Source organism: Oryctolagus cuniculus, chromosome 7 (genome assembly GCF_964237555.1).
Source record: "Oryctolagus cuniculus chromosome 7, mOryCun1.1, whole genome shotgun sequence".
In the NCBI taxonomy this organism is placed as follows: Eukaryota; Metazoa; Chordata; class Mammalia; order Lagomorpha; family Leporidae; genus Oryctolagus; species Oryctolagus cuniculus.
Genome location: NC_091438.1, coordinates 28,608,793 through 28,627,755, shown reverse-complemented (window position 1 = coordinate 28,627,755; position 18,963 = coordinate 28,608,793). Strand labels below are relative to the sequence as shown.

The 18,963-nt window shown below is 41.4% G+C and overlaps 1 protein-coding gene across 8 annotated transcripts in view; it reads right to left on the bottom strand.

Annotated features, from left to right (window-relative positions):
• The window catches only part of PRRX1 (paired related homeobox 1), a 144,081-nt gene that overhangs the window by 76,554 nt on the left and 48,564 nt on the right, over positions 1-18,963 (bottom strand). For all 8 annotated transcript variants that reach the window (XM_051856117.2, XM_051856116.2, XM_051856115.2 and 5 more), the window contains one exon: positions 2,317-2,492. In XM_051856117.2, the coding sequence (XP_051712077.1) occupies positions 2,317-2,492 (176 nt within the window). The remainder of the gene's footprint in view (positions 1-2,316; positions 2,493-18,963) is intronic.

Sequence of the window (18,963 nt, the reverse complement as noted above, 5' to 3'; positions counted from 1 at the left end):
AATAGTTAAAAGATTTGGTCCACAGTGGGTGCTTAATAAATGTGTATCCTCCCTTGTTTTCCCCAGGCAGTTTGGATCATGCTTCCTACACTCTGTCACAAATTCTCATACATTCTTCCAATGTACAAATCATCTTCCAATATTATAACAGTATGGTTTGCACAACTGTCTTCTCTACCCAAGTCCATAACATCCTCAGGGAGATGGCAAGCATCCTTTTTATCCCCCCACAAACAAAATACATGCCCAGGAGTACAAAAGGTGATTGATAAATGTTGGAGGAGTAAAAATTAATTTTGAAGAGGTTAATAAAATGTAGCCTCCATCCAGCGGGGGGAGTTGGTTCATCTGCAACTTGCATAGCATGCTACACGAAAGCCATAAGTATGAAAAAGCCCAGAAGGGAATCTGTTCTTGGGGAAGAATAAGGCTTTGTGAAGAAAGAACAAAGTCATGGAGGGAGAATCTCACCTGTTTGCTGGTGAAATGTTCACTTTTCTGAAAGTTGCTAGACCATGATGGCATGGGAAAGGAGGAAGAAGGCATATGCCTGTTGTGATAGTCTCCCAACCCATAAACGGCCTTTTGGCATTTAACTTTCAATTTTCACCACTGTCCTATTCAGTTTTCCTTATTTAAAATTTATATAACCACAGCAAATGTGGTTCCTTAAAGTGCTGTAGCTTACTGGGTTAAAATCATGCATTACGCCACTGCAAGTTGAGATCGGGGCATAAGAGACATGGGGAGTTTAAAAGGGATGGCAGAGTGTGGTTAGAGAGCTGTGAAGAGCACCACCGGGGAGGAGGGTGTGGGAAGACAGACTTCCCAGTTCTGCATTCAGTGCAGGGTGGAGAAACCAGAACTGAGTTTTACCCCATGGAGCACTCTCCACTGAGCCCTGGGGAACTGCCCTTGCTCGTATTCCTCCTAACCTAGACTCAGCGGTCCCACGAGGCCCAGACGACTTCTTTCTTTTGTCATTGAGGGTTTTATTTTTGTCTCTTGGAGAACACTTTTGGGGGAAGTCTCTGTTCCTCCCACAGGGAAAACTCCTTCCCACCTTCTCTTGAGGCTGAAGAGAACTTCAGGACCTCTGCTTCAACTCCCAACATCAGTAAACTGTTTCAGGGCACAGATAGGGTCCCTACCCTAGTCAAGACCCTTGGGGTCTAGCTCCAGTTTCTATCAGGTAGAGGGTTATCACTTGCAGAAGGAAACCCCGCCAACTCAGACAGAGCATGGGTATATAAATAATAATTTCTTCAGGAAGACAAAACAAATTTGACTCAACCTCCTTATCAGAACAGCAGCTTGTTAACAGGCAATATGGAAAACAATAAAATCTTTCAACAGAGATAGCAAAGCACTGTTTAAAGAAGAATTTAGTTATGAGACTCTTGTTTTTACAAAGTCTACTGTAGAGATTAAAAGCATGAACTCTAGATCTGTGTATTTTTGTTCAAATACTCTTTCAGTACTTCCTGTTTGTGTGACATTGCACAAAACACTTGAATTTCTCTGTGCCTCAGTTTCCTCATTTGCAAGATGAAGAACACAATGCATACCATTGGACTGATGTGAGGATTAAATGGATTGATTATCTAAATAACATTACTTGGCACATAGGGCTCAAGTAGCATTAGTGATTTATATTATTATTACTACTACTAATCAAGGTTTGTATTATTTTCCAGAAATCTAGTGTTTAGTTGACATGTCATGGCATTAATATTAGCAAGGATCATTATTCTCTCTTTGTCCTGTCCTAATGTGCCCTAGCCCTTGTTAACCAACATTGTGAGGATAAATAAAATCATCTACTATTTAAACATATTCAGTTCCTATGTATCCATTTCCTACACATGTGTTCGTGATAATGTGTACTTACAACAAGTTTCTCAAAGGTTTATACACTTCCAAATGCTAGAAAGGAAATCCAAGGTGAGAAAAAGGGAGCTAATCTGCTTGGCCACCCCAGAGTTCAAGTTGAAGGTGGCAGTGCAGATGTAAATGCTCAGATGGACAATGCCTATAATATGAATCTGGAAGAGTCAGAAACAATGTGAATGAGATGAACGGTAGTCAGGAATATTTTGTCCTATCTAAAGTCATTCAAGTTGAGTTTTAAAAATATTATGCTGCACAAGGAAACACTGCTAGAAAGTGGATTCTGTCCTTGGGCTGCCTCTTTGTAACCCTTACTAGTACCAGCTGTAGTCTAAAACCTACAATTGGTGTTTTTTTAAATAGCCTTCTGAGACATTCCTCTAAGGAGGGGAACACTTGATGCCAACCTCCCACAATCTGAGTTACCTGCACTCTGGCCTCGGTGAGGTTCACCCTGCGGGCAAGGTCTTCTCGCACAAAAGCATCAGGGTAGTGTGTCCGCTCAAAGACACGCTCCAAAGCCTGCAGCTGGCTGCTGTTGAAAGTTGTCCTGTTCCTCCGCTGCTTTCTCTTCTTCTTTTCCTCTGAGTTCAGCTGATCATCTGGAATAGAAGAAATTGATAAGGATCCAACCTCACTTTAGAGGTTCCAGTTAACACATTTTATGGTATATCTACAGTGAGATATTGCTTCACTTACTCACATCCCTATTAAACTATTGTAGACAAATGCAACTTTGCCACTTTCCATTTGCAAACAAGGACATTGGTGCTTATGAGTTTATATGCCAAAAACTCCATGTGTTGTCCCCCCAGCATTTCTGGCGCTTGATTATTGCTTCTGCATCTGGGGTCAGATTTGAACTGTCAGATAAACATTATTTGCATGTTCCTTGAAGTCTATTTTGTCAAAGAGGGCCAAAGGAAAATTTCACTCCTGCTCATGGACCCTCTTCTCTAAAGATGGAAGAAGAGTAGATTGTTTCATAACTTATTGGTTTCAGTGATGTTCATTCATGTATTTTCATAATCAAGCAGACCAGAAACCTCCTACTTCTGTCTTCCCAACATAGACACATAAATATGAATGTAAAGTAATAAAGCAGCAAATATATTCAAAGCAAATTAGAGGGGATTTTGGTTTTACCATGCATTCACTTTCTTTTTTTTAAGATTTATTTATTTATTCAAAAGTCAGAGTTACACAGAGAGAGGAGAGGCAGAGAGAGAGAGAGAGAGAGAGGACTTCGATCCGCTGGTTCACTCCCCAATTAGCTGCAACAGCCAGAGCTGCACCGATCCAAAGCCAGAAGCCAGGAACTTCTTCCAGGTCTCCCACACGGGTACAGGAGTCCAAGGACTTGAGCCATCTTCTACTGCTTTCCCAGGCCATAGCAGAGAGCCAGATGGGAAGTGGAGCAGCAGGGTCTTGAACCAGTACCTATAGGGGATGCCTGTGCTTCAGGCCAGGGCATTAACCCACTGTGCCACAGTGCCAGCCCCACCATGCAGTCACCTTCTTGTAGCATTCACCAAAGTCTCTGTGCCATCGCTAGGGCAAGCTGCATGGGTCCCAGACTAGACTACAGCTTGTGTTGTACCACCATCAACCCAAACTCACATTAGCTTAGGGGTCAACCTATAAGGACTGAAGGAAGGGCAACAGCACCAAATGAACCTTTAAATAGTGTCACCCACAGTTGAGTCTAGGGCCCTGAGGTCTTAGGAACTGTGGAAGAATCACAGCACCAAGGTTTCATCTGTTAGGAATCCTCCTTGATTTTCTCTGAGTTACCCCCAAAGATGTCCTGACATCTTAATCATCCAGCTTGCCAAAGCTGTCAGAGAGTTGTATGCTCCTGTCCTACCACCTTCCCCCAGCCCCAGGCAACAGTGATGGACATGTGAAACTTAGCAGAATATCAACTATCCTAACATCACCACCAAACCATCAGCCTGAGTCTAAAGCAGTCTGTGTAGCTCTCAGAAATTTACAGCACCAACTTGCCAAGTCTCACGCTAGGATAAGGAACTGGACTTCTACTTCCAATAGTTTCTCCCCAAAAAGAATCAACCCAAAGAAAATTATGAGGAGTTGGAGTGAGGGTAGGGAAGATGACTGTATGGGCCACATTCAACAGAAAGTAGCTCTCAGCCTTCTTCCTAACACGAGAGTCTCTTGATCATCTCTGTTTATAAACACACAGCACACTCAACAAAACTACTAGCACAAATTATTATATCCTAAGAATAATGACACCCACCTTTCCTACAATATTATTCCCATAATAAATTGAGGGTGTTTGTGTGAGGATAGAAAGTATAGTTCAAATCTAGGAGCTCCTAACCCAGATATCCCAATGATAATCAAAGACTCTAAGTATTTTAGCCCAGAGACCCTTTCTTTGTTGTCAATGTGACCTTACCAGGAATGTCCTTGAAGCTTAGAATGGAGACTGTGCGTTTCCTCTCAATAATTAAAACACCTAGATATAGTAAGGGTTTGTTGAGTTTGTTTTCAGAGTAAACATGAAACTTCTCTTGTCCTTAGAAAATTTTCTGTAGAAAAAAAATTAGCTGATCTCAACCAGATTCCTCCAGCCAAGAAAATGCTCACACCCATCCTCTCTGCTCATGTTGCTCAGTCAATCACCTCTTTGGTTTATCACATTTGCAGTGCATCAGTGAGGAGCCCTGCTTTGATGGCATTTTTGTGACATGCTCAGTAAGAATGCTAGATCAGTTGCTTGTTGAGAATGAGACCAGTTCAGTCATAATTTCTGAGATCTATCAAGGCCTTGAATACTTCACCCAACATCACTGATTACACCACTATTCAGCTATTTCAAAAAAGTAGTTTACAATAATATCAACACTAGATTTAAAACACCTAGGACCAAATGCTTTGTAGCAACCATCTTCCGTCTACATCCTCCCTCCATTTAAATGTTTAGAAGTCTTCCTCTTATTTCTCCTAGGACTTCTGTCTACAGTTCTACAAAATAGCTTCAAAAATTCATGGAAAATGATCTCTTTTCACCCCATTTTCCTACAAACTTTTGAAAGACCTCTGCATGTGTCTGGCCTTTCAGGTCTCTCTGGGTCATGCAGACCTGTGTGACAGCACCAGAACCTGAATTTCATGCCCCTGCTAAATCAAAATCTACAAAAGAAAAATCCAAACTTTGCCAAACTGAAACCAACTGGACATACTCAAGGCTATTACTTTTAACCATTTAAGGAATTTCCTTACTAAGCCAATCCCATGATTTGTTATCTTCCCTCAAAACACTTTCTCAGGTACAGCCACAAATTCTAAATCCCTTATACTATTTTACAAGCCTAGTTCTTCTTGTACTGCCAAAGTCTGATCCAGACCAAGAGTATTTTATGTTTTGTTCTTAGTACTACAACCTGCTACATAATCTCTCAGTAGTTCTTTGAAATCTTCCACTGTTCACTCAAATTCCACTGCCTGTCCACCGTAAACCACTAACTCCCCTGACGTGGGAGTAGGGGAAATGGAGAATTATACTTTATGACAGGGAATAAATAGCTATGATGACCTGAAAAGATTCCAGCAAAAGTTTCCCAGTGAAGTTCTTGTTGTTTTTAACAAATGAAAACATCAGCTCAGACCATGCTGAAGGTGAGAAAAGACACAAATAACAGGGGGTGCAGAGAGCCTGCGTCTGGCAAATGTCCTTCAAAGTGCAAGTCTAATAGACAGAGACAATGGGTGGGCAACAGAGACAGCTCAAGCAGCAGCCGCATGCTTCGTCTGTCTTTACTCACTAATCACAAACTATGAGCTCCCTGTGTTCCCCCAAGAATACAGAAGAACAGGGTCCAGCACATTATCTTCAGCAGCATGAGAAATGTAAACACGGGAGAGGCTTACATATGCAGGGCATCTGAAGGACCTGTGATAAACACACTGATCAGATTCTGGACTCTGGGTGAATACAGCCCACAGAAAGCAGTGTGCTTTTATCATTCCGGGAGGATCATCTTTCTTGTCAAAAGTGATACACAATGAAAGCTAATTTTGAAACACATGCTGTCCAAAGTTTTATGGATGTTCAAAGATACTGATGTCCAATTGCAAATTACAGTGCGTCTTATTCCTTGGTATTCTGAAGTGGTTAAGATTCACCAAGCTGCAGAGTAGCCATAGTAAACATAACTGTGTTTGTGGCAAAATTGTATTTCAAATCCAAGGTGCTCCTGGGTTTCAGAATTGTATTGGTATCTGGGTAAATTCCAAATATGTAGTTATTTCCATTCTTCTAATAAAATGGGCCAAATGACCTGAGGGACAATGTGTGGTCTCGACTGGAATCATGAATCATAAAATATTGACAGAAATCAAAGCTGAGAAATTATCTAATCCAACCATCTTATTTTACGGATGAAGTAAATGAGACATAAAAAAAAAAAAAATGTGACTTGTCCAAAATCACAATGTAAGTCTGAGACTCCCAACCAGAGCTAGAAACCAAGACCCCTAACTCCATTCCACTCGTAAGTTCAAATGACAATATTTACGCTGTGCAGGAGAGAAACAACAAGAAATCAGAAATGAAAGTAGAAACCACTACCCAGAGAAAGTATTCATGGGAAAGACAGATTTTTTCCACATTACCTTTAAGAAACAAAGTCTAAGCAAAAAGAGAGGCAATGTGTATCACATGCTATATTTCCTACCAAATAAGCCATCAAAAAATTAAAATTTTCTCATACTGAATAACTATTTTGATCCAGAGATTCTTGCATTTTTTTCAATGACTTCCATAAGTCCTTGTTTCATCAATTAAATAGACACAGGGTTACTTTAGCACAGTAGCATACCTCACCTTGCATCGTCTCTCCATGACACATTTTATTTAACTTTCTAAAAGAGTTACTTATATACTTATTTATTTGAAATTCAGAGTCACAGAAAGTGACAGGGAGAGACAGAGATCTTCCATCTGCTGGTATACTCCACAGATGCCTGCAATGGCCGGGACTGAGTCAGGCAGAAGCCAGGAGCCAGGAGCTTCTTCCAGATCTCCCATGTGGTTTCTGGTGCCCAACCAGTTGGGCCATCTTCTGCTGCTTTTCGCAGCCCATTAGCAGGAGGGGCTGGATCGGAAGTGGAGCAGCCAGGGCACAAACTGGTGCCAATATGGGATTCCAGCATTGCACACAGTGACTTTACCCACTACACCAGAACACTGGCCCCAACACTTCATTTCAATACAGAGTAAGAACTCTGATTCCTAAAAAATTTCACATCTCATGTCCTCTATAAAACAGGACTGATAGCTCCAATCCATATTGATTTCTCCATTTGCTAAATTCCTAGATAGATCTTGTGTATTAATATATACTTTTTTTCAAAATGATGATCCAATTCTTTGTATACCCATATTTTGTCACCTTAATGCATTCAGGTATTCCTAAAGAAAAAGAGATAGAGTCCCTTAATAAATTAAATGACATAAAAGGTTGAAAGAGTTGGTGTGGTCACATAATATTAGAATTTAGCAATTAATCCAAAGTTTTAAAGTGATGAGTGATTTCTGAATTCCAATAATTCTTTCTTGCAGCATATAGCAAATACTTAGATTCACATTATCTTTGGATAATTCTACCTGCAGAGTATTAAAAAATTTATTTTGCAGTGTTTATTTTTCAGCTAGAGGAGATATTCAGAGATGGGAAAGACTTCTTCCCATGGATTCATTTGTAAAGGCAATAATTAGTTCTTCAATCTTATCATTTACTAGAAAAGCAGCTCAAGAATAAGTGAAAAATTCAAGCAAACAGGAATACATACAAGAAAGAGATGCTAAAAAAAGTTTCCAGTGGATCAAAATTCAAACACTAGGAATCATATCTCAAAGAGTGTGAAGCTTTGTGTGCACTCAGAGACAAGTTAGGCAGAGCAAATGTGCTGCCTTTGGCTCCAGCATAAAATTCATTCAGGCTTCCTCACATGACTGTCGAAGGTGCATGGGAGAGAGGGCAGAGAAGAAGGCATGAAGTGCTGTCCACGAGTGTGAGGACCAGGCAAGTATGTGCAACCCCCCACTCACAAAAGCCTTGCACTCTCCATACAGTTTCCATTAACTCCAAGGGTTCCTGACTCTCTTTGGCTCTACATCCTGTGGGAGGAACCTCCAAGATTCCAAATCAATGGTCAGCCAGATGTAATTTAAAGGCACAGTAAAAACATATTTTAGGAATAAAATCTGAATAAAAATGTGTTTCCTAGGCCTGAGTCACATCAATTTGGGAGAAATCTGATGCAAGAAGATAAAACGCCAGCTTCAGTAGCAGAAACCAACCACCACATCAAAGCTTGTCATCTGCCTTCTGGTTGAAAACATGGCAGGCGAGCGGATCTAAAGTGCAGCCCGCTGATCATTTTATGGGCATTGAAGAATGTTTTCAAAGGAACTTATATTGCACAACAGCTACTTACTTTAATGGGATTTGTGTGGTTCAGGCCCTGTAACCTTTGGAAAATTGAAAGGAAGTATAATTGCAAAAGCCACTAAAAACTGTTTAGCTTTTATTGCAAGGCCTATGAAAAGCAGTGAAAGACAGCTGTGGCATTCATTTGCGTTTCTTTGGTTACACTTAGCTTTAACTGAAATTAGGACACCATACTTTTAATAAGTGCCTTGATAAATGGCACACGGGTGACTTAACTGGGAAGACTGCTGCAATACACACAAGGCTTAGCACATCACAATAACCAAAACCACGTTTAGCAGCAGCACACCCACAACTTCATAGCAGTATAGGCCTTCAAAGGTCTCTCACCATTGAATCCCAGCAACTGTCAAGAGTGACCAGGTTTCTGCCAATACAAACACTCACTGGTGCAGCTCTTGTTCACTTTAGGAGGCATTATCACATGACAACCAAACCCTGAACTTTGTATGATGATGTTAGATGTGTGTACGTTTGTGTGTTTGTGTGTGTGCACACATTACTGTGAATTTGGCATAGACTGGGCTTTTTGTTAGTCACGTATCAGTCAAAGAGCATATGTTCTTTGGAGAATAAAATGCTCTTTTAAAAAAGTGTGGTCAAAAGATGAATCAATGGCTCTGTGTAAAGCTACAATAGTTCAAAACAGACATAGCTCCAAGTTCAGCTCTCTCAGTATAGTCAATCCTCCTTTGAAACAGAAAACACTAAAGAATATGAGATTCTGCAATGTATTTGTACTACTTCTGTCTTCTTTACCTCACATATTTCCTTTTACCTGTCTAGGGTAAATACATTTCTACAGATCCGAACATGTTAACACATATCATCTTATCTGTTTTAATTCTCTTAAGACATTCTTCTTAAAAGATTCCAGATCAGAATCTCTAAGGAAATCCAACACAAAGTAAACCTTCCCATGCAGTCCCATATTGGAGCTCTGGCTTTCTTCTGGGGCAATGTTCATAATTTCTCTCATGCTAGCATTTTCCAGGTGCCTATGAGTCTACTTCCAATTCAAACTCCAGAGTACAAGGGTTGTGTTTGTATTTAATTGAAGCTCTATTGATGCTCAGGGAATACGAACTAAGAGTTAGGTATGAAATAGTCACACATCAGAATCCCTATTTCTTTTCTTTCTTTCTTTCTTTCTTTCTTTCTTTCTTTCTTTCTTTCTTTCTTTCTTTCTTTCTTTCTTTCTTTCTTTCTTTCTTTCTTTCTTTCTTTTTTTTACAGGCAGAGTTAGACAGTGAAAGAGAGAGACAAAGAGAAAGGTCTTCCTTCCCTTGGTTCAGCCCCCCAAATGGCCGACACGGCCGGCGCTGTGCCGATCCGAAGCCAGGAGCCAGGCGCCCCCTTCCGGTCTCCCATGCGGGTTCAGGCGCCCAAGCACTTGGGCTATCCTCCACTGCCTTCCCAGGCCACAGGAGAGAGCTAGATTGGAAGAGGAGCAACCGGGACTAGAACCTGGCACCCATATGGGATGCCGGCGCTGCAGGCAGAGGATTAGCCTAGTGAGCCACGGCGCCGGCCCCAGAATCCCTATTTCAAGAGCTAAGATATTGAACAGAATATCTTCTCTTTGGTTAACGACAAGAACTTCTAGCTTCAGGAATGTTAGCTATTGTCAGTTTCTCTGTGGATAAATCACTGATTTACTCTTGCTTCAATTCATTGCAGGATGCCAAAAAAAAAAGTGGCAAATAATCTCTATATTAGACTCAGCTAACTTAAAATGGAAAGGTAGCAAATTGGAATAGTGTAGGAGATAAACCAGTTTAGGAATCTGAATAATCTGTGGTTCTCTCACATAGCCCACTCCTTATTAGCTGGGCAGACTTAGGCAAGTGCTTCACTTCCCTCAGTTTCTGCTTTCAAAACAATAGAGTAGGGGGCTGGTGCTGTGGCGTAGCAGGTAAAGCCATCACTGGCAGAGCCAGCATCCCATATGGGCTCCAGTTTGAGTCCCAGCTGCTCCACTTCTGATCCAGCTCTCTGCTATGGCCTGAGAAAGCAGTAGAAGATGGCCCAAGTCCTTGGGCCCCTGCACCCACATGAGAGACCTGGTGGAAGCTCCTGGCTCCTGGCTTTGGCCTGACCCAGCCCTATCCATTGTGGCCATTTGGGGAGTGAACCAGCAGATGGAAGCGCTCGTGTTCGCTTTCTCTCTCTCTCTCTCTCTCTCTCTCTCTCTGTCTCTCAGTAACTCTGCCTTTCAAATAAATAAATAAATATTTAAAATAAAATAATAGAATTGGAGTAAGACTATGCACTTCTAGGGTCACTCGAGAGTGTATGACACATAATAAGCACACTGGCTGGCAGGCAGCAGGGATCTGAGGGGTGGTGGACTACACTGCTGTCACTGCTGCTGCCATCCTCCCTAGAAATAGAACTGTCACAAGCATTGCTGCTTCCCTTTTCCTTCTGCTCGCATTTGTTGGTATTAAGTAAGACTTCTCTCACAGAAAGATAGAGAAGGTGAAAAAGTCCTTCAAATATGTGGGTATTGTTAGTCAGGAATCGAGAGCATAACCAAGAATGAGGAAGCTGCGAAAATGAACAAAACCTTTCAAATTTTTCAATATTTCAATTTCAATAAAAATTTCAATATTTCACAAAGAAATCATTTTCAGCTGTTTGTCTCTAAAGCTCCTTTTGGGACACTTTTCTCCCTACTGTCAATTTCTGGCTTTCTAATAAGCCTTTCTATATTCAAATTTTTTAGAAGAAACATTCAGAAAGTTAGCAAGTTTTATCACTCTGACAAGTAAGTCATTAGCACCTACACCAAGTAGTCTTGCTAGAAATCTATTTAAAAAATAAAACATGGGAAAAAGGGTGAAGGCTAAGGGCTAAAGACAGGCTAGGAAAACTCAATTATTTCCCAGCCCATTCAATTTGGGTTAACTAATTTTGTTGCCACATGTCTAAAACTCACAAAAGTTTGGTGGCATTACTCAATATTTATTCAGTGACTTAAAAAAAAAAGTCTTAACACTTTGGGAAATTCCAAAACAAGAAAAAGAAGCCAAGGAAGACAAAGTTCTGGGAAAGGAGAGCATTCCGATTGAGATTTCAAATCTTCCTAACTTTACAGTTCTCCGGGTATGTGGTCCCTTTGAAACTGCTGGCTATTTGACTGGGATTACCAGTGGAGCTCTGGACAAGGTGGATGCTCTTGCCGCTTCAAGAGGGATGTTTTCTCTCTGTAGTAAAACTGTTGTCACTTTGTACAAGGCACAGCATCAATCACGACAGTACAGTGGAAATTGGCATCTTCGTGTGAGGCAACAACCACATGTCATTTCTTCTAATTGCTTTTTGTTGTTGTTGTTGCTATAACTGTTTGTGTTCTAAAGCGAAAAATCTGGTAAATGCAAGCTTTAAAGTCACTACCGGAAGCAAACAGTAGTGAAGGAGATGTATGTGATTAACCAGCAAGCCCAGCTCTTGGAGGGAGAGCAGTAATGGGACCCGGCTCCTCTGCTTGGATGAAAAGGCAACAATGAGGCTTTTGAACTCTTGAGAGCAGAAGCATAACTTATATTTGCTGATCACTTTTTAGTGTGAAAAATCAGGATGCCATGGGACAGAGAAAGTCACAGGGAACAGAGAATAGTTTGCATCCCAGCATGAGGTGGAGCCAAGGGTGGTTCTGTAACATTGTGTACAGCAAATGAGAAGTCTGAAGAGGAAATGAAAGTCCCTCTCTGTTGTCATTCTGGTCTTGGACACCAAACTGATCTCAAGACAGAAACAGGTTTTGCATGAGAAACCTGGATCTTGTAAATACTATCTAGCTGAACGACAATTAAATTAAAATTCCCTTTAAAGAGTAGAAAAACCGGCCAGCGCCGCGGCTCACTAGGCTAATCCTCCGCCTTGCAGCGCCGGCACACCGGGTTCTAGTCCCAGTCGGGGCGCCGGATTCTGTCCCGGTTGCCCCTCTTCCAGGCCAGCTCTCTGCTGTGGCCCAGGAGTGCAGTGGAGGATGGCCCAAGTGCTTGGGCCCTGCACCCCATGGGAGACCAGGAGAAGTACCTGGCTCCTGCCATCGGATCAGCGCGGTGCACCGGCCGCAGCGGCCATTGGAGGGTGAACCAACAGCAAAAGGAAGACCTTTCTCTCTGTCTCTCTCTCTCTCTCACTGTCCACTCTGCCTGTCAAAAAAAAAAAAAAAAAGAGTAGAAAAACCAATGTGCAAATAGCGGCTTAAAGCTTGCAGGGAAAATACCACTCTGTAACACCTCTGGGTTTCAATTATCTTATCTGCAAAATGGGCTGTTCTCTTAGTCAACTCCAGGTTGTCATAAGATTGTCCACGCAGAGGCTAGGAAGCCTCCGGATCTGGGTTCTAGCCTATTTTGTGCCTTATGAGGTCTCATGACTTACAGACAGCTGCCTTCTTGCTATGTCCACATATGGCAGACAGAGGGCAAGCTCTCTAGTTTCTCTTTCTTTTGTAAATTAACTTATTTGAAAGACAGAATGACATATAGAGGGAGGGAGGGAGGGGAATAGAAAGGAGATTAATTTCCATCTACTGTAATATCCAACACACCACAGCAGTGACAGCTGGGCCAGGCTGAACCCAGGAGCCAAGAACACCATCCTGGTATCCCACATGGATGATATGTCAATCACCTAAGGAGCCCAAGGACTTGGACCATCTTCTGCTGTCTTCCCAGGTGCATTGGTACAGAGCTGAATCAGAAGCTGGAACTTGAATTGACAATCCAGTACAGTATGTTGGTGACCTAATGGGGAACCTAACTACTGTACCACAATGCTGGTTCCCTGGTCTCTTCTTATAAGGTCACTAATCTCATCATGGGAACCTCACTCTGATGACCTCATCTAAACCTAATTACTTCCCAAAGACCTTGCCTTCCAACAGTACCTCATTGGATGTTACAGCTTATACATAAGAATTTTGGGGTGATGCATTCAGTCCATGACAACAGCTTTAGGGTGCAAATGATACACATGGTTTTAAATGACTCAAATTATAAGAATTAGTCATATACATTTCCTTAAGTGTTGCTTTAAAGCTTATAATTAGGTTTTATGGAGCAATTGTAGAAATAGTTTTGGACTGGGAGTCAGGAGCTATAGATTCTAACTCAAGGAATTTAGACCAAGTCTGTGATGTTGGCTTTCAGTGTCCTAACCAGCATAATTATAGGTTCAACAGCTCTCAGAAATCCAGCATTGCAGAGTTATAAGGATTGTTTTTACATTTCTAGTACCCAGTCCAACAGAGGACTTTCAGTATTTGTTTGTTTAAGTTGGTGGCTGAATTAGTTTCTTTCAGTGGTAGTAGAGGAAGTGTTTTTTGTTTTTTGTTTTAAGCAATGCTTTGGCTGGATTATATATTGGATGAGGACTTTACTGTAATTACCATGCCCAAGGAAAGCTTAGGTGATTGACATATTCCTCCATGCCCAAAACACTCTGTAAAGAAAACTACAGACTGAAATCCAAGTGAATCTGCGTTTTAATTGAAACTGTTTAGCTATAACTACAATCCAGAGAAATAACTTAAAAAGTTTATAAAAGATGGTTACTCTATGGGGCCATTGTCATGGCATAGCGGGTAAAGCTGCTGCCTGCAGTGCCGACATCCCATATGGGCGCCGGTTAGAATCACAGCTGCTCCTCTTCTGACCCAGCTCTCTGCTATGGCCTGGAAAACCAGTAGAAGATGGCCCAAGTCCTTGGGCCCTTGCACCCGTGTGGGAGACCCAGAAGAAGCTCCTGGCTCCTGGCTTTGGATTGGTGCAGCTCCAGCCATTGCGACCATCTGGGGAGTGAACCAGCAGATAGAAGAACCCCCCCTCCCGCCCCACCTCTCCTCCCTCTATGTAACTCTTTCAAATAAATAAATAAATCTTTTAAAAAGATGATTATTCTAACCTCTAATTTTATTAAAGAGAAATAAAAAAGCTATCACAATTCTTTTCTTTTTCACTACCACCCTTGACCTACTAACCAGGCATTCAGTGGCATTAGACCAGCTGTAAACACTGCCTGTATCAAACACTTTAGGCTAATCCTTAATTGGGTGCCCATAAAAATGACGATTTTTAGTCTTCACCCTACACACCCTGTCGCTATCACCTTATTCATTTATTTGGACACACATCTATTAAGCATTACGACATGCAAGACCAAGAAGGACTCTGAATACAGAGAAATATTACATGTAGTGGTTCTCAAGTGATTTTTTAATTGATTTGGACAAGGATGTCAAAGTGCTTGGGAAGTGAAGTAACAATGGAGGAAAGCTATCAAACTATCAAGCCAGCAATGGGATGAGGATGAGGACAGAAATACCAAAGTGGGTGTCAGGTCAGAAAACAGCACGAGTCTCTTGCTGTCTTATTCAGCATCCCCTTCACAGCTGCACTATTACTCGTTGCTCCATTCATTCCACTCTACGTGTATTGTTGATTGACAAAACCGGTCTCCTTGTCTTTCATTTGTACCCTTGTACCTTGTCACAGAAGGTCTTTGCAAAGATCTGCCCTGATCAACAACCAGGTTAATCTTTTCCTCATTACTCTACATCCAGCATCTTAGCCATCTCTTTATAACACTTGTGACAAACTGTAGTTATTTATATTAACAGTCTCAGCCTCAAATGTAGCTTCATGAAGGCAGCACCTTGTCTGATTTGTTAATTATGATCTTCCAGTAAACTAATCTGGTATTAGTTTCTGGCACATTTTAAGCACTTTTTTTTTTTTTTTATTTGACAGAGTTATAGACAGTGAGAGAGAGACAGACAGAGAGAAAGGTCTTCCCTCCATTGGTTCACTCCCCAAATGGCCGCCACGGCAAGCGCGCTGCACTGATCTGAAGCCAGGAGCCAGGTGCCTCCTCCTGGTCTCCCATGTGGGTGCAGGGGCTCAAGCTCTTGGGCCATCCTCCACTGCCTTCCCAGGCCACAGCAGAGAGCTGGCCTAGAAGAGGAGCAGCCGGGACTAGAACCTGGAGCCCATATGGGATGCCAGCGTGCCACCGGCAGAGGATTAACCAAGTGAGCCACAGCGCCGGCCCAAGCACTTTTCAAGAATAAGTAAATGAATATGTTAACCTGTGCTTGGTGAAAATGTCTTTTCTGCATATACTAGTCAACTTATACTCATCCACTGAATGGAGAGTTCTTTCAAAAATCAGTTTCTAGATGATGTCTTGGTACACAAATTTTTCTGTGACGCACTCTTACTGCATTCTATGTACAGCATGTAAATTCCTGGATCAGGTGTATCCAGGTCTTTTGTGGGTTTTTCTCTATATGGGTTTTCAACAGTAATTATCCAGCTATATCAGTTATTATCCGCAGGTAGGATGTAAGCCTTGAAGGCAAGTGAACAAAGTATGTAGAACAGAGACCCATAACTGTTAGTAGCCAACAACAAATGTTTAACTTTGATAATGATGACTCAAATGGAATTACTGACCACATTTCTTCCAACAAAGACAAAGGAGGTCTCAGAAGACACAGTTTGGTACTGGGTTGTCTCTATGTTCCAAAAAATTATATGTTTAATTTTAGGTGGTATTTTCTTCTAGTCAGTCATTTCCAGCACTGCATCATTCCCTTTCACTGGCAAAGGAGCTTAGACAAAAACCTGGAGAATTCATTCCCCAACATACAGAAACATTCCTGCCTGTCAGCCACACCTAAACCTTAATTATATGGTGATTTCCTCTCCAGGGATATGTGACTGCTTTAACCAACAAGGAAGCTGATGCACTAAGGTCACATGAGAAAAAAAAAGTTAAATTTGAGCAAAATACCTAAAATCCATGTGGAATAATCTTATTCCAATGAATCATGTCCCCTGTTGTTGAACAGCCCTAAAGAAGTCCTTGCTAATGGATGATTCTGTCTGCCTGGATTGGAAACCTGTGAGTAATTTATGTGTCACTGTGACTCATGACATGGCTGCCACTTCTAAATCTCCATCATCTGAAAGTTGGCAGGCATTCATAGTGCACAGCTCGTAACTAGAAGAAGCCAGGATGTAATAAAGACCTAATAAAAGGTTTTATTGATTAAGAGGGAAACAATAGCAAGAAAAGGAAGATAGTTGAGGACAAGAACAGTGACAGTTTAGTTACCAACTGAATTATTCTCTTCCTTGCTCTCTATTTCTAATGTGCTTTCATTGCCAAGTAAAAGCATTCTTCCTTCCATGTATTCTTAGGTCTTCTTAAGGTTTCCCCTATTTTAAAATTTTTCTAACTTTAGATACACATTTAAGAAAGGACTTTGATGTTAATATGTTGAGCCAGGAATAAGGACAAATTGGGGTAGGTTCATGTTTAATTCTTCTCCATAACCACTCCTCAACCATTGACAGAAATTTCATTTTTCCAGCTTTCTTATTTATTCTTTACCCCTCGGCAATTCCTATGAAAAGTGCATGTTTTTTTTTTTTTATTTTGTTTTGCTATTTGTTTTTCAGTGAGCAAAGTCAGTCAGAAACCTCCTCCTGAAGCAGCCAGGAGAGGGGCTCCGAGAGGCAGATCCGAGAAACTGTGCCGGTCGAGTCTCTTAAGCACAATTTTAGGGAGAAAAAAACAGAACAGCAGCAAATTTAGAGAGTGGGGACAAAAACCATCAAAAGACCAGATTTGTCAACCTGTCTGTCCTGTCTAGCTTGCTTGTGGTAAAATAAAAAGTCATCAGAAAGGTGTGCTTGGTAACTTCTTCTTCCTATTCTCATGAAAGCCCAAAACTCAGAAGGGTAGAATCACTACTGCTTCCTTGCTATTCTTGTGCTAAAACTGGAAACTCAGGAGTGGAAGTCAGCACTTTTGTCACACTCAAAGTAGCTTTTGGGGAGAAGCAAATGTTTTGCACCCTCTTAAAGAGATTTCCCGTATCCCCATTCCACCTGGGACTCACCTAACTGCCTATTAGCCCAACTGCATGCCCAAGTTCCCTCCCCTAGAACAATGGACCCTATCTGTGTATGGAAATGGGGGTGATGGCCACACAGGCTGCTTCATGATGAAAAGTGCCATCATTGAGGGACAGCAGCAGAGCAACCTTCTGAGGGTTCAGTCCTCAGTACAACGTGGATTTCCTCAGGGCGTTGTCTGGAGTATTGCCTGGAGTTTGATGGCTTCTAGTTGTTTAGTCCCATCCATCTGGTGAGGTTTTAATGATGAGGTTAACTTACTCAGAAGTCAGCAACCTTTGCAATAACTATCTTAGGAATAAACCTCAACATTTTATGGACTCTGGAGACTTTTACAGAAAACATACTAAGCAAGTGAGTAAACTGGAGAGGAATTTTGGAAAATCAGATATTATAAACCCAGTGCTTACCATAAATTGAAGAACTGTGTGTGTGTAGTGACTAATTAGGACAAAACTAGAGTATTAGAAGGTGCATTTTTTAATCTAGCCAAAGAAAGAGCTGTTTAAATGGAAATCTGTAGCAGGTGCTTAGCCTATCAGGATGCCTGCATCCCATATTGGAGTGCCGAAGTTTGGTTCTAGGCTCTGGCTCCAGACTCCAGCTTCCTGCCAACACAAACTGTTGAAAGCAATGATGACGGTTCAAGTATTTGGAGTCTTGTCTCTCACATGGAAGATCTGTATTGTGTTCCCAGCTCCTGGCTTTGGCCGCAGCCCAGTCCTGGCTGTTGCAGGACTGTGAGAGTGAAGCTAGGGTGGAAGTTCTTTCTACCTCTCAATTAGTAAAATAAATAGATGGGACTCTTTCCTTTCTTAGCATCCTCCAGTGTCCTGAAGATTGCTGCTGGGCTCCTTCACTGTGTTCTCTTTGGTTATGTTCTAGCAGTAGAGCTCATAACATTGATAACATCATTAAACTTCTTCATTTATTACAAACTCATTAGTTTAAGGGGAAATCTCTTTGTCTCAGAGGATTATTTGATTTTCTTTCCTGGATACATCTAATTTTAGCAACAGTCCAGGTCTTCTTAATATTGAGTGCCACTGAGCTTTTTTGGTCACGAAGCCTTGGTTGTCATAAATGATATCAGTATAGTTAGCTTCATGATGTGTGAGAGTCCATTTTCTTAAATAGCAAGTCTTATCTCTAGTTAGTCATAGCACCAGACAAGATTTACACCATAGTGATTTATACCCTTTCCCACATTTTCAGCCATCCAATAGTGGCAAAAAATTTCTCACAGGAATTTATGAGAAAGACAATTTTATATAACAGGGCAGGGTGAATAAACTCCAGTAGATCACAAATCAGACAACCTGAGTTCTCACCCTGCCCCAGGCCCTAAAATGTCATGCGATCTTAAGCACATAGCTCTGTCAATCTAGATTTCTTTTTCTATTGTAGTATAAACATGGCATGATATTAGGTAGCATTTAGTGACACCTTCTGATTTTAAAACACAGATTCCACATTGGTGGGAGAGGGAGGTTGCTGTCGTGCAGTGAATTACGCTGCACTTGGGATATCCACATTCCATATCAAATCGCCAGATTGAGTCCAGGTTATTTGACTTTTTATCCAGCTTTCTGCTAATGTATCCTGGGAGGTAGTAGATGACGGTTCAGTACTTGGGTCCCTGTCACACT